Source organism: Lissotriton vulgaris, chromosome 12 (assembly GCF_964263255.1).
Source record: "Lissotriton vulgaris chromosome 12, aLisVul1.2, whole genome shotgun sequence".
NCBI classification, from domain to species: Eukaryota; Metazoa; Chordata; class Amphibia; order Caudata; family Salamandridae; genus Lissotriton; species Lissotriton vulgaris.
In genome coordinates this window covers 710,830,961-710,843,380 of record NC_141700.1, presented here as the reverse complement: position 1 = coordinate 710,843,380, position 12,420 = coordinate 710,830,961, and the positions used below count along the sequence as shown (strand labels likewise).

The window sequence follows — 12,420 nt, the reverse complement described above, 5'->3', positions numbered from 1 at the left end:
AAATATGGCCGCCAGCTTTTCCCTCTCGCTGTATTGCGAGTTAGCAGTTTAGTGTTATTTGTATCACTAATCGCGTAGACCGGGACACCCTTACACAGGTGTTTCACTTTGTATTTTGGGTCGACGGTATTTATACCGCCAGTCCGGCCTCGGGGTTGTTAATCCTGGCCCCCGGAGGTCTGGGTGGCGAACCCGTGTGGCGTATACAGTGAGGTGTTCGGCCGGCGTGAGAGGTAAGCGGGAGCTGCTTTCTCCCATTCTACAATTATGGCGGAGCCCTCTCCTGATGATATTTTTGAGTTTATATCTTTGTCTCGTGTCGTAGGACCCTATTCGCTTCATCCTACCTCCTTGACTCCCTGGCGGATCCTGTGACGGTGTCTCCCACTTGAGCGCTACAGTCGCCCTGCGTCCTTTTTTCAGGTATGCCTATTTTTCTTGACAACCCTGCTACTTGGATTCGGTCTTAGACCTTTGCCTTCTCTGAGCACTATGTTGAAATGGATTTTAGCCCCTATCTGGTAATACTATGTTTGCTACCGCTTGAAGGGCTTTTTCCCTCTCTTCCATAGAACAATATCCTTTTCGGTGCTGTATCAATGCCTCTTGCGGTTTGGCACTACCGATTTGACCTAGCCTTACTTTTTTATGTGCTCTTTATTCAGGCTTGCTGCCCGAGGTCCTGATTCTCAACATTGCGTCCACCATATATTCGGACGAGATATTAACGGTATCCTGACCGACTGGAATCGATCTACTAAAAATTCAGGTGAGCCCCCCTTAGGCTTTGATCCATGGTGTACTTCTAGGACGCACGCCTTGCCAGTAGCCCTATTTCATTGCGGGCTTTTCCACTTAGGAGTCTCTTATGTGAGTGCCGTCACCCACTGAGATCCACTCTAATACTGGAACTCTTTCCTGTTCGACATATTTTTTACAGATTCTCTCAAATGTCTACCTTCAATTGCGCTCCCTCGCTATCAATCTCAGGATATCGCGTGTGTTTCACCTGTGTTTTTCCCCAATTTGAAGCCTGATAGGAAGCTGCCATTTCCTAGGCCGTAGGGTATGTCTCTAGTAGGAATGTCTTTCTTCCTCTTTGCTATTGTGCCCTGCCTAAATCCTTAGACTTTTGGTTCCTTCTTTGGAAACGCTGCAATTAATGAATTTTTTATTTTTTTAATCTGAATTCCCATTCAATGTTTTTTGCCGCACTGAGTGGTGGGGGCTGTCTTTACTTTGGGCTATAAAGGTAGTTTCTGAACCACTACCTCATTGTCTTTGCATCATTTATGTGGAAGTATGTACTGTAGGTGTGTGAGTGCACCCTGCTTTGGTCCTTATTGTGACCAGTTCTTTTACTTTTTGTCAGAATTTTGTTTCATTACTGATTAACTTTTGTCACCCACAGATACGCTTTCCCTGCCCTGATTAATGATTTGGACTCTTTCATATCGTGTTGTCCTCGGATCTTGAGAGACCGTGCTAACCATTATATTGATTGTATGCGCCCTGATGAAGGAATTCCCCATTTTGGCACTGTTCCGAAACGCGCGTCAGCGCCTCTCTCGTTTACCTGATGAAATGTGGTAGTTGATTGAGTTGGTATGGATGTAATGGTTTGAGAATGAGTCAGTGGTTGATAGAATGAGTGATTGATTTGGGTGCTATTTTTTATTGCTCTCCTTGTCCCTGGGCTGATGTTGCACTATTGATATGTATTTATATGAAATGAAGTATGTATTGCTCTCTATTATTTAAACTTGATATATTTGTCTATGAAAATAAATAAGAGAATAAACATTTGAAAAATATTTAGCTGTTCTGTGGGTGCTTTCCATTTATTATTGGAATTTTTTGGTCCTTTATATAATTGGGAACTCCCTTTTTCATGTTGTTCCATATATATTTTGCCCTGGTGGGTTGTTCCCCCTCCCTTTATCCTCTTTAGGCTTCAGGGTCCCTCTTTCGTTTTTTGCGAGGGAGGGGCTGCCCAGAATGGGAATGCCAATGGCCCCACCCCCCAAAAAAATGCCATAGTCTATCTGTCCCCCCAGGAGGCAGATGGGGCAGTAGCCCCTGATCTGCCCCTGAGGGGGGCAGAAAGCCCACAAGGCAGCAGAGATTTGTTTTACTATACGTAGGGGTGGGGGGTGCCCAGAATGTGCATGACAATGGCCTTACCTTTAAAAAAATTGCCACAGTCTTTCTGCTCTGCCCGGAGGCATATAGGGTCAAAAGCCCCTTATATGCCTCCCAATGGGGGCAGAAAGCCCAATACGCATCAGGGAATATTTTATGTTTTAATTCAGGGGTTTCTGCTGCCCAGAATGGGCATGCCAATGCCCCCACCACCGCACAAAAAATGCCACAGTTGTTCTCCCCCCAGGAGACAGATGGGGCAGTTGCCCCTAATCTACCCCCCACAGGGGCGTCAGAGAGCCCACTAGGCACTAGCGATTCTGCTGGCTTTTTTATGTGTGTTTGGGGCTGCCCAGAATGGGCATAACAATGCCCCCACCCCCAAAACAAATAGCCACAGTCTTTCTGACCCCCTTGAGGGCATATCCGGGCAAATCCCCCCAACTTCCCCGGATGTCTAGTTTTCAAAAATGTGTGGGTTTGGTAGTTTTCCAAGTTGGCCGCCGAGCCGGGGTCAAAAACTCAGGTTACCCCCCCTGCAAAACCAGATTGTTTTGTGTTAGGTCATTTTGATGTTTCCTCAATACGTTTTGGGTCCTTGCCTGTCGCGGGTACTTGACCCACCCACACGAGTAAGGTACCATTTCTATCTGGAGACCTGGGGGAATGCTGGGTGGTAGGATATTTGTGGATCCATGTAGATTCCAGAACTATCCCACACAGAAATTTGAGAAAAATTTGATTTTTTCAGCTAAATTTGAGGTTTGCAGGGGATTCTGGGTTGGAAAATGTTGGCGGGACCACGCAAGCCAAACCTCGCTGGACTCCCCCGGGTGTCAGTTTTCAAAATGTAGCTGATTTGATCACTGATCGTAATATTGATCTATTATTTATCACGGAAACATGGACTGAGCAAGCTTCTGAGCCAGATTTGCTGGTAGCAACCCCGGAAGGCTATGCTCTCCAGAGACAGGATAGAGTAAATAAAAAGGAGGTGGACTAGCTATAATCTCACGTAGGAACCTCTCCACTAGAATATTACATGTACCTTCTTCAACAGCTGAAGCAATTTATTTCTCTATCCTATTAACACCTTCACAAAGCTTTAAAGTAATGCTACTATATCGACCTCCGGGAGCAAGGTCTAAGTTTCTAGCCTCTTTTAACAATATGGTAGAAGGACTGTTGGTTGAAGACTCCTTTACCATCTTAGGAGACTTCAATTTTCATTTGGAAAATGTTTTTAATAATGATACCAATAAGCTCCTAGCAGACATGGAGTCTATGGGTTTAACGCAGTTAGTTAAGAAGCCTACCCATGAGGCAGGTCATACCCTGGATGGTATCTTCTCTAATTTTAAAAATATTGAGGTAACAAACATTCTGCCTACGGTATGGACAGATCACCATGCCGTAATCTTTAACATCTTACCCGATAACAATCAGCTTGCTAACACATCAGCCTCTGCCCCAGAGGTGTTCAAAGCTTGGAAAAATATAAATAATCAGTTTAAAACCCTCCTTCACTCAACGCTTCCTGAGATTCGATCTGACCCTAATACAGCTGCCATTGAGTATACAAACTGGCTACATAATGCAATTAATTCATTGGTACCTAACAAAAAGATCTCGAAAAATAGGAACTCCCCGTCAGCACCCTGGTTCAATGATTCCCTCCGGGAACAAAAACAGAAGTGTAGAAACAGAGAAAGACATTGGCGTAAGCTCTACTCAGGCAAAGACAGACTGCGCCACAGGAAAGAACTCACCAAATATAAAACCATGATTTTACACGAAAAAAGTAAATTCTACACAGCACAAATTGCATCAGCCAAAAACTCAAACAAACAGTTATACCAAGTTGTCAACAAGCTTGGGGGTCCATCAGCAGTGGCAGCCCCCACTCCAACACAATTGTTCTGTAATTCCCTAGCAAATTACTTCTATGATAAGGTAAATAGGATTTACCAGGAATTTTCAGCACACACAAACCATAATACTCCATTTATAACCCAACTCTCTTAGAACAGGTCTTTGGACAGTTTGAAACAATCTCTAGTGATCACATCACTGAGGTAATGACCACCATCAAATCAGGATCAGCCACTGACCCCTGTCCACCTAAGATCCTTGCCCCTATTATGGACCTAATAGCTCCAGTATTGACAAATGTCTGTAACACCATGTTTACTACAGGGATATACCCCATCACTTGGAAACAGACCATTCTGAAACCTCTGTTAAAAAAATCTCACTTAGATCCCGATGAGACAAAGAATTACAGGCCGATAGCTAGCCTACCGTTCCCCTCCAAAGTGGTCAGGAAGGTGATGAACCAACAACTTTCCAAATATTTAGAACATTACCAACTGCTAGATGACACCCAATTTGGTTTTCCGGAAAGCACACAGTATGGAAACAGCTTTAATCCAAGCCTCAGAAGATATAAGAACCTCCATGGATCAAGGAGGCATGGCTGTACTTATATTGCTGGACCTGTCAGCGGCATTTCACACAGTCGATCACACCATCTTGATCGGCCGTGTCGCTGCAATGGGGGTTCAAGACATGGCAAAAGAACTGCTGGCATCATTTCTCTCTAATCGCACCCAGGCAGTGACTCTGGGCACATTCCATTCGGCCAAACTGACACTGCTGTGTGGGGTACCGCAAGGCTCATCCCTAAGTCCAACACTTTTTAATATCTATTTGTCGGACTTAGCAAGGGTCATTAAGACATATGGGATGGGCCTTACTTCATATGCTGATGACACCCAGCTGGTACTGGCGGTTCATAACAAGGGAGAAAAGGTGGCAGCCAACTGTCAACAGGGCATGCTGCCCATCAGTTACTGGATGGGCAGTAATTGCCTTAAATTGAACTCATATTTGGCAACCTATTCCCTGCTGGTCCAGTTGTTGGTGGCCATCTTCACTAGGATCTCCACCCAACCCAGTTCCAAAGGTGAGAAACGTAAGCGTTCTGTTCGCTGACCGATTGACATTTGCACCCCATGCAAATCAGACGGCATCAACAGCGTCTTATAAACTTCGTCTAATTAAGAAGATTCTCCATTTCTCCCTGAAAATGCTGGGAAAACGCTGGTCAGCACACTAGTAATGTCATCTCTAGACTACTGCAATGCGCTGTTCGCTAATGCGCAAAGCAGGGTAATCCAAAAATTGCAGACCGTTCAAAACGCAGCTGCCAGATTGCTGTCCAGAATACCTAGGTTTAAACCAATCTCCCATATAATTAAAAGGTATCACTGGCTCTCAGTCAAGAATCGCATAAAATTCAAGACATTATGCATCGCCTATAAGGCCCTCAGTTTCTTTTAAATCAGCTGACCTCCTACCGTCCAAATAGATTGCTTCGCTCCTTCGCAGCACATCAGCTCATTGTACCACGCACAAAAACTGTATCGTTTGTTGTCACAGCAGCCAAACTCTGGAACTCTCTACCTTTGGAGATGAGAGAGTGCCAGTCCTTTCGTCTTTTTAGGAAGAGGCTAAAGACTTGGCTGTTCAATAAGTAACCTTTCCATAGATCCTGCTGCTGTCTGCAGTTCCGAGACGCCCCAGGGCATTTGTGCGCTTTATAAAAGTCAAAATAAATAAATAAATATGTGTTGGTTTGGTAGGCTCCCCAAGATGGCCACTGACCCCGGGGCCAAAAACCCAGTTGACCACCCCCTGCAAAACCAGATTGTTTTGTGTTAGGTCATTTTGTGTCTCCTTAATTCGATTTGGACCCTTGCCTGTCATGGGTACTTGACCCACCCACGTGAGTGAGGTATCATTTTTATAGGGAGACCTGGGAGAACGCTGGGTGGTAGGAAATTTGTGGATCCATGCAGATTCTAGAACTTTCTCACAAAGAAATTTGAGAAAAAAGTAATTATTTCTGCAAAATTTGAGGATTGCAGGGGTTTCTGGGTAGGAAAACGTTGGGGTATCCACACAAGCTATACCTCACTAGACTCCCAGGATTTTAAGTTTTCAGAAATGTGTGGGTTCGGTAGGTTTCCCCCAAAAAGTTGTCAGTGTTCACTGTGAAAATTTGGTGTGTCCACATTGCGTTTTGGGCAGTTTTCTGTCGCGGCCACTAGGCCTACCCACACAAGTGAGGAACCATTTTTCTTTGAATACTTTAGGGAATGTGGGGTGGGTGGAATTTTGTGGATCCACACAGATTCCTGAACTTTCCACCAAAGAAATGTGAGGAAAATGTGCTTTTCTTTTTACAAAGTTTGAGGTTTGCAAGCAATTCTGGGTAACATCACCTGGTGAGAGTCAAACAGGTCACCACATCCAGGATTCCCCTGAGTGTCTAGTTTTAAAAAATGTTTAGGTTTGCTAGGTTTCACTATGTGCCGGCAGAGCTAGGGTTCAAAATCCACAGCTAGGCACTTTGCAAAAAAAGGATCAGTTTTCACAGTGAAAATGTGGTGTGTCAACATTGCGTTTTGGGCCGTTTCCTGTTGCGGTCACTACACCTACCCACACGAGTTAGGTGCCATTTTTAACGGGAGTCTTAGGGGAACAGAATTGTAGAGCAACTGTTATTTCCTATTGACTTTTAATGCATTTACGCCTTCCAAATGTAAGACAATGTGTGAAAAAGGTCACTTTGACAAATGTCCTATAATTCACATGCTGGTATGGGTACCCACAATTTTGGAGAAGTGCAAATAGCTACTGTTTCTAAACTCTATATTTTGTTCCCATTTCAGAAATACATAGGTGTTTTTCATACCGATTCTTCCCTGTTTATATTTTCCCAAATGAATTGCTATATACCTGGTACACAACAAAAAACCATTGCAAGACGCTGCTCAGTTATTGGCTCTAAGTACCTTGGGTTGTTGGTGAACCTAAACGTCCTATATATCCCCACAACCAGAAGGGTCCAGCGCATGTACCGCTATATATTGCTTTAAAAATCTGTCATTCTTAAAAGAAGTTTCAGATGAAAACGTTGGCACAAATGGCTGTTTTTATAACCCATTTTCAACAGTTAATTTCTATAAGAAAACCTTGAAGGATCTACACAAATGACCCCTTGCTGAATTCAGGATCTATTATTGCCTTCATACCCATTTTTACCATAAACTGGAAGGAGGTTGAAAGCACAAAAAATTGCACAAATAGGCTATGTCCAAGTAAAGTGTGAAAACTGTGTAAACATTTTGGGTTTTCTGACAAAAGTCTGCTTGTCCCTGAAATCTGGGAAGTGGTGATTTCAGCACCACAAACCCTTTGTTGATACCATTTGCAGGAAAAAAAAAAACAGACGCTTTCATCTGTAGCCCTTTTTTCCCATTTAAAAAAACAAAACAAAACAAAACAAAATGTTGCTGTATTTTGACTAATTTCTGGATCCCCTCCAGGAAAATCCACAATCCCTGGGTACCTTTAAAATCCCCATGATGTTGGAAGAAAAGGACGTAAATTTGGCGCGGATACCTTATGTGGTCAAAAAGTTACAGGGGGCTAATTGTGAACTACCCCAAAAAGCCAAAAAAGGCTCAGCACAGGGGGAAAAGGCCTAGCAGCGAAGGGGTTAATAGTAAACACCCCTGAGCCTGAAATGTCTTTGATTCCTTTTGAACCTATTTATATTTATCAATTCCTTCATTGGCTAGTTCCACAGTGAGCAAAAAAATCAGTCTTTCTCCCAGAGGTGTCTATTACTGGAAGAAAGTTTGGAGCAGGATGCTTTAACATCTCTTCTGAAGTGCATGTCAGAGCATCATGTTTCCAATGCAGATTTCGAAATCTGCAAATTATGTTAAAATTAAAGCTATAAAGAAAGTGTTGAGCATGTTTGTGATATTCACATAGACTTTAAAAATCAATGATTTCTATGGTCCGTTCACACTGTGACCTCATGATTAGCCACCTCCAGTTTATGACCCCTGAAAATAAATGAGCCCTTGATAGCCAATAGTTCTCAATCAAAACTTATATAATGTCACTCTGTGGCTCAAAAAGATTGAGAATAATAAGCTACAAGGTTCAGGTCCTCCGTATGTCTCTCTCACTATGAAAGAATCACACCAGTCTCTGAAGCCTCTGTTTTCACAATTAAGGGAGCAAGGAAATTGGGATGATATATAATTGGTGCTGTAGTAAAAACATGCTTTAATTTTTAAAGGCTTGTACTTGTTTTCTCTCTCCATGTGAACTGAATCTTTTTTGTAACTGTCTTGTGATAAGAGCAATAAGAGGTGAAAAAGCTGTAATTAATTTGCTATAAAAGTTAGCAAATCCTACAAAACATTGAGGGCCTGATTTAGATGTCGGGCGGAATTCCGGTCCGTGGCCCCGGTCGGCATACTATAATGTGCCTGAACACTGTCCGGTCTCATTCCACTTTCTTCAATGGGAGCCGTAACGCAAGGTACCACCCTTTTAGGAAAGGGAGGTGCAGTTCCTCCCTGCATCCCATGGCAAGCACCATGGGTGTCTGACACAAGGTGCAGGGATTAACCAGAGGCTGTGCACCAAAGGGCGCCCTGCTGGAGGCCCTCAAACACACTTTCTGACATGGTGTCTATGCCGGACAGGCCGGAATGGAAACCAGGTCTGAAACCGTGATTGTAATCTTAAGGACGGAAAGACCCAACCTTGAGATTACTTGCTGCCTTCAGACTGGCAAACGGGCTCTCCAAGACCATAGGAAGCTATTCGGAATGATTGGCAGGTTTACTTTCCAACCGCCTCCAACGTAATTAGGTGGTCGGAAAGTAAACCTACAGGCCCATTATGATGAAGCCCTAAAGGCTCATATTGCAATCAGCCCCATTGAATCTCTTTTACATTTTTGGGTGTAGGCCATTCTATGACTGCTTTACTTTTCATTTTCCGAGCTAATTTCATAAGATGATATGGTAAGATAAAAAAAAGAGATTCACTATTCACCTCAAAAAAGCATTTACATATTTTAGCTTATAGCTAATGTTTTCATTGCAAGTCCTCCATTACCTCTTGCCTATGTCCACTCCCGGAGTTGGACTAGATTAGGATATCATCCAAACATACTACAGCAAATTGATGTAATAAATCTTAAATAATATTATTGATGAGATGGTGGATAATGGTGGGAGCATTGCATAAAATGAATGACATTGCTAAACAATCTTAGTGACTTTATTTTGTATTAAATGCTGTTTTCTATCCATCTCCAGCTCTAATGCACACTAGGATATACACTTTTTTTCAATCCAACTTCGTTCACCACTGGTCTGTCTTGATTTGGTCTAGCAAGATGAATATGATAAGCAAGGATTGCTATTTCTAGCTGTAGTTGCATTTAATTCTCTGTGATTTATGCATAGATGCATTTCATCGTGTTGTTTTTGGGACAAAAAATGGGTGACCCTGAGGATGATGTTGTATTGCATAAATCATTTTGTCAAGTTATTTTTAATGAACATTGTCATTCTTTTCCTTGTTTGTGAGTAAGGGCATATATTCTTCTAAGCAGCATCATTGCCTCAGGCACAATTCTATATATGATATGGGGATAACTCTTCCACCCCCTTTTCACAAATACATCAGCAAACTAAGCACATTCCTATTGTAATTTCTCTTCTGTGCCTGCTGTCTTAGTGCTTGTTGTTACTGAAACTCATGAAAGGTTATTGGAAAACAAATGTTCTGACAGAATTCAGTATCAGAAGATACAGAGCCTCTGTCTAATTTAACCTAGGGTTCTATGTATTGAGCTATGGAGTGCCCACTATACCTGTAAATGCTGGAGCAGTAATGATATCAGAAGTTATAATTTCATGTTGTCTAATCAGAGAAGCCATGTGCAGACATGTTGTTTCTTGAACAATATCTCCATACATCAGATGGGATCCACCCATAGTACCAACTCTCTCCTTTCCTTAAACACCAGAGGCACATGATTATCTGAAGCAAATCTTTTATCCATGAATATTCCTTAAGCTTCAAAATCAGTTAGTGCAGAAAGCTTCACTGAACTTGTTGGTAACAATAATATCAGTTCAATATAAAATAAATTCTTAAAAGAAGGGTGCACTGGATATAAACCTGCCATCTACGATTGAGTGTTGGAGTTTCCATAATCTATAAACATTGTTGTATATAGTTAATTCATTTTGGATCTCATTATAGCTTAAGGAAAGGACTTCAGAGGGTTGCCTATGGTATCCATTGCTTGGTAATCTGTCATGAACCTGAGCAGTAATTATTTTGTTAGCTTATGTGGGGGCGTACAGATAAAAAGTCTAAAAAAGATGTAGAATTAGGTATGTGAAGAAGTCCTTTATACAGTTTTTCCGTCGCTGACCCGATTCCAGAGATTATGGGGCAGCCAGGGGGGAATGGACCCCCTTGTGTACATGGGGATTTGGGATTCGATACCAATAGGTATCGATACTCCTGATCAGTGAGTAGCCCCATCTCTTTCCAGTCCAAAAGTTTGGAATTTATTTCAACTAAAAGAGCTCCCATCGGGTTATGGCTACTCGTTCGTAGCACTCCCTATCCCCAAGTTGTCTTTCAATCTCTCCTTTATAGTCTTTGGTATTCATGATAACGACGTTTCCACCCTTATCTGCTTCTTTAATCACTATGTTGGTATCATTTCTTAGTCGTTTTAGGGCATTCCTTTCCTCTCTTGAGAGATTGAATTTTATGTCTCGCTGGCCCCTACTCTCCCTTTCAAGTCTGTAGAGACTGGTACTAACCCGTTCGGAGAATGTGTCAATGTTATGATGGTACGTGCTCGGGAGGAACTTAGAATTAGGACGAAGTCCACTGTCCACTGAAAAGGTTTCAGAAATATTGTGCTCAGATCGTATGAGGTCTAGGACGACCTCCCTTTCCTCACTCAGGGTAGTCAAACAGTGTAAGTTTTTAATTTCAGCTATTGACATAGTCACAGTACCCCCTGGGTCCCCAGTAAGTGAGCTACAAGTGGGTTTGTTGCTGAAAAAATCCTTTAATTTCAGTTGCCTGGTAAATCTAAATAGGTCTACATGCAAATCAGAAAAATCACCATCCTGGGTAGGACAAAATCCCAAACCCTTGCATAATAGTGTGGTCTCATCTTTATCCAAAACCCTGTCCGAAAGATTAATCACCCTCAATTCAGTGGTGGTCACATTCTCTCTTGTTACAGTCCCACCATTCCGATCTATTATTTCTGTTGTTCCTTTGCCTTGTTCTTCAGAATAAAGGTAACATGTAATGTACAGGCCCTGGGTAACACATAGTACACTTTATGAGGGACTTATAAGTAAATTAAATATGCCATTGTGGATAAGCCAATGCTATCATTTTTTGTGTACAGACATATGCAATTTAGCACTGGTTAGCAGTGGTCAAGTGGCCAGAAACCTAAAGCCAGCAAACATGAAGTCAGCAAAACCGAAGGCCAGATGGCAAAAACCAAGGGGATGCCAAGCATGCCAGGTCTAACACATCACCACCTCTAAAATGTTAGTTTGTATGGAGCAAAGCTAGAGACCTAGAATAATGACGGCTACAGATTACTTCTAGCAATGAGGTTGATACTTTATATCTGGGTCCCGGTGGCTGGGAAACAGTTAGTCCCATATGTAACCCACGTTTATTGGTAAGTGGATAGAACGGAGGCAATCAGTCTCATCCCAAGCCATTGCTTGTGAGGGCTGGGTATATTCAAGCACAAACTGTCTGGTACTTCAGGAAGATAAGGAGAACTGCAATAGAATCATTCTCATTTGGAGTCTGTGTCTTTGCAAACTAGTCAGGTTGCGTGAGAAGCAATTAAGTATCATGTTGATTTCCATTGATAGCCTGTAGTGCAAGTGCACCGGTCAGTCACGTGTTGAAAGCCTGTTTGTGTTTTGTGATAGTCAAGAAATATGCCAAGCCTGGAGAACTATTTTTACAGGGAAGTAACTTTTCAGTATAATTATTATGTGTCTCTGGAAAGCTTGAGCTGTACCTTGCACTCTGAATAAACACAATATTCATAAAAATAAATGTATACATTCAAAGCAATGTTTGTCTCTGTCTCCAGATCCCAAAGTCCTCATGCAGTGAAATTTGCACAGTTGGCTTCAGAAAATCCACACGTGAGGGCCAAGGAGTCTGCTGCTATGACTGTCTTCCATGCTCAGATGGAGAGATCTCCAACCAGACCGGTGAGCTTAGATGGCCCTACCCTACAGAACAGTCATTTGCCTCCATACATTCTCCACAATCTGGTATAAAGGCATACTGTATGGGCTTTTGTATATACATCAGAGATCTGTA

At 42.4% G+C, this 12,420-nt stretch overlaps 1 protein-coding gene across 1 annotated transcript in view; it reads left to right on the top strand.

The window, feature by feature from the left end:
* Nucleotides 1–12,420, top strand: part of LOC147678073 (vomeronasal type-2 receptor 26-like) — a 124,307-nt gene that overhangs the window by 32,658 nt on the left and 79,229 nt on the right. Inside the window, exon 3 of the mRNA XM_086945619.1 lies at nt 12,185–12,308. Within this exon, the coding sequence (XP_086801745.1) occupies nt 12,185–12,308 (124 nt within the window). The remainder of the gene's footprint in view (nt 1–12,184; nt 12,309–12,420) is intronic.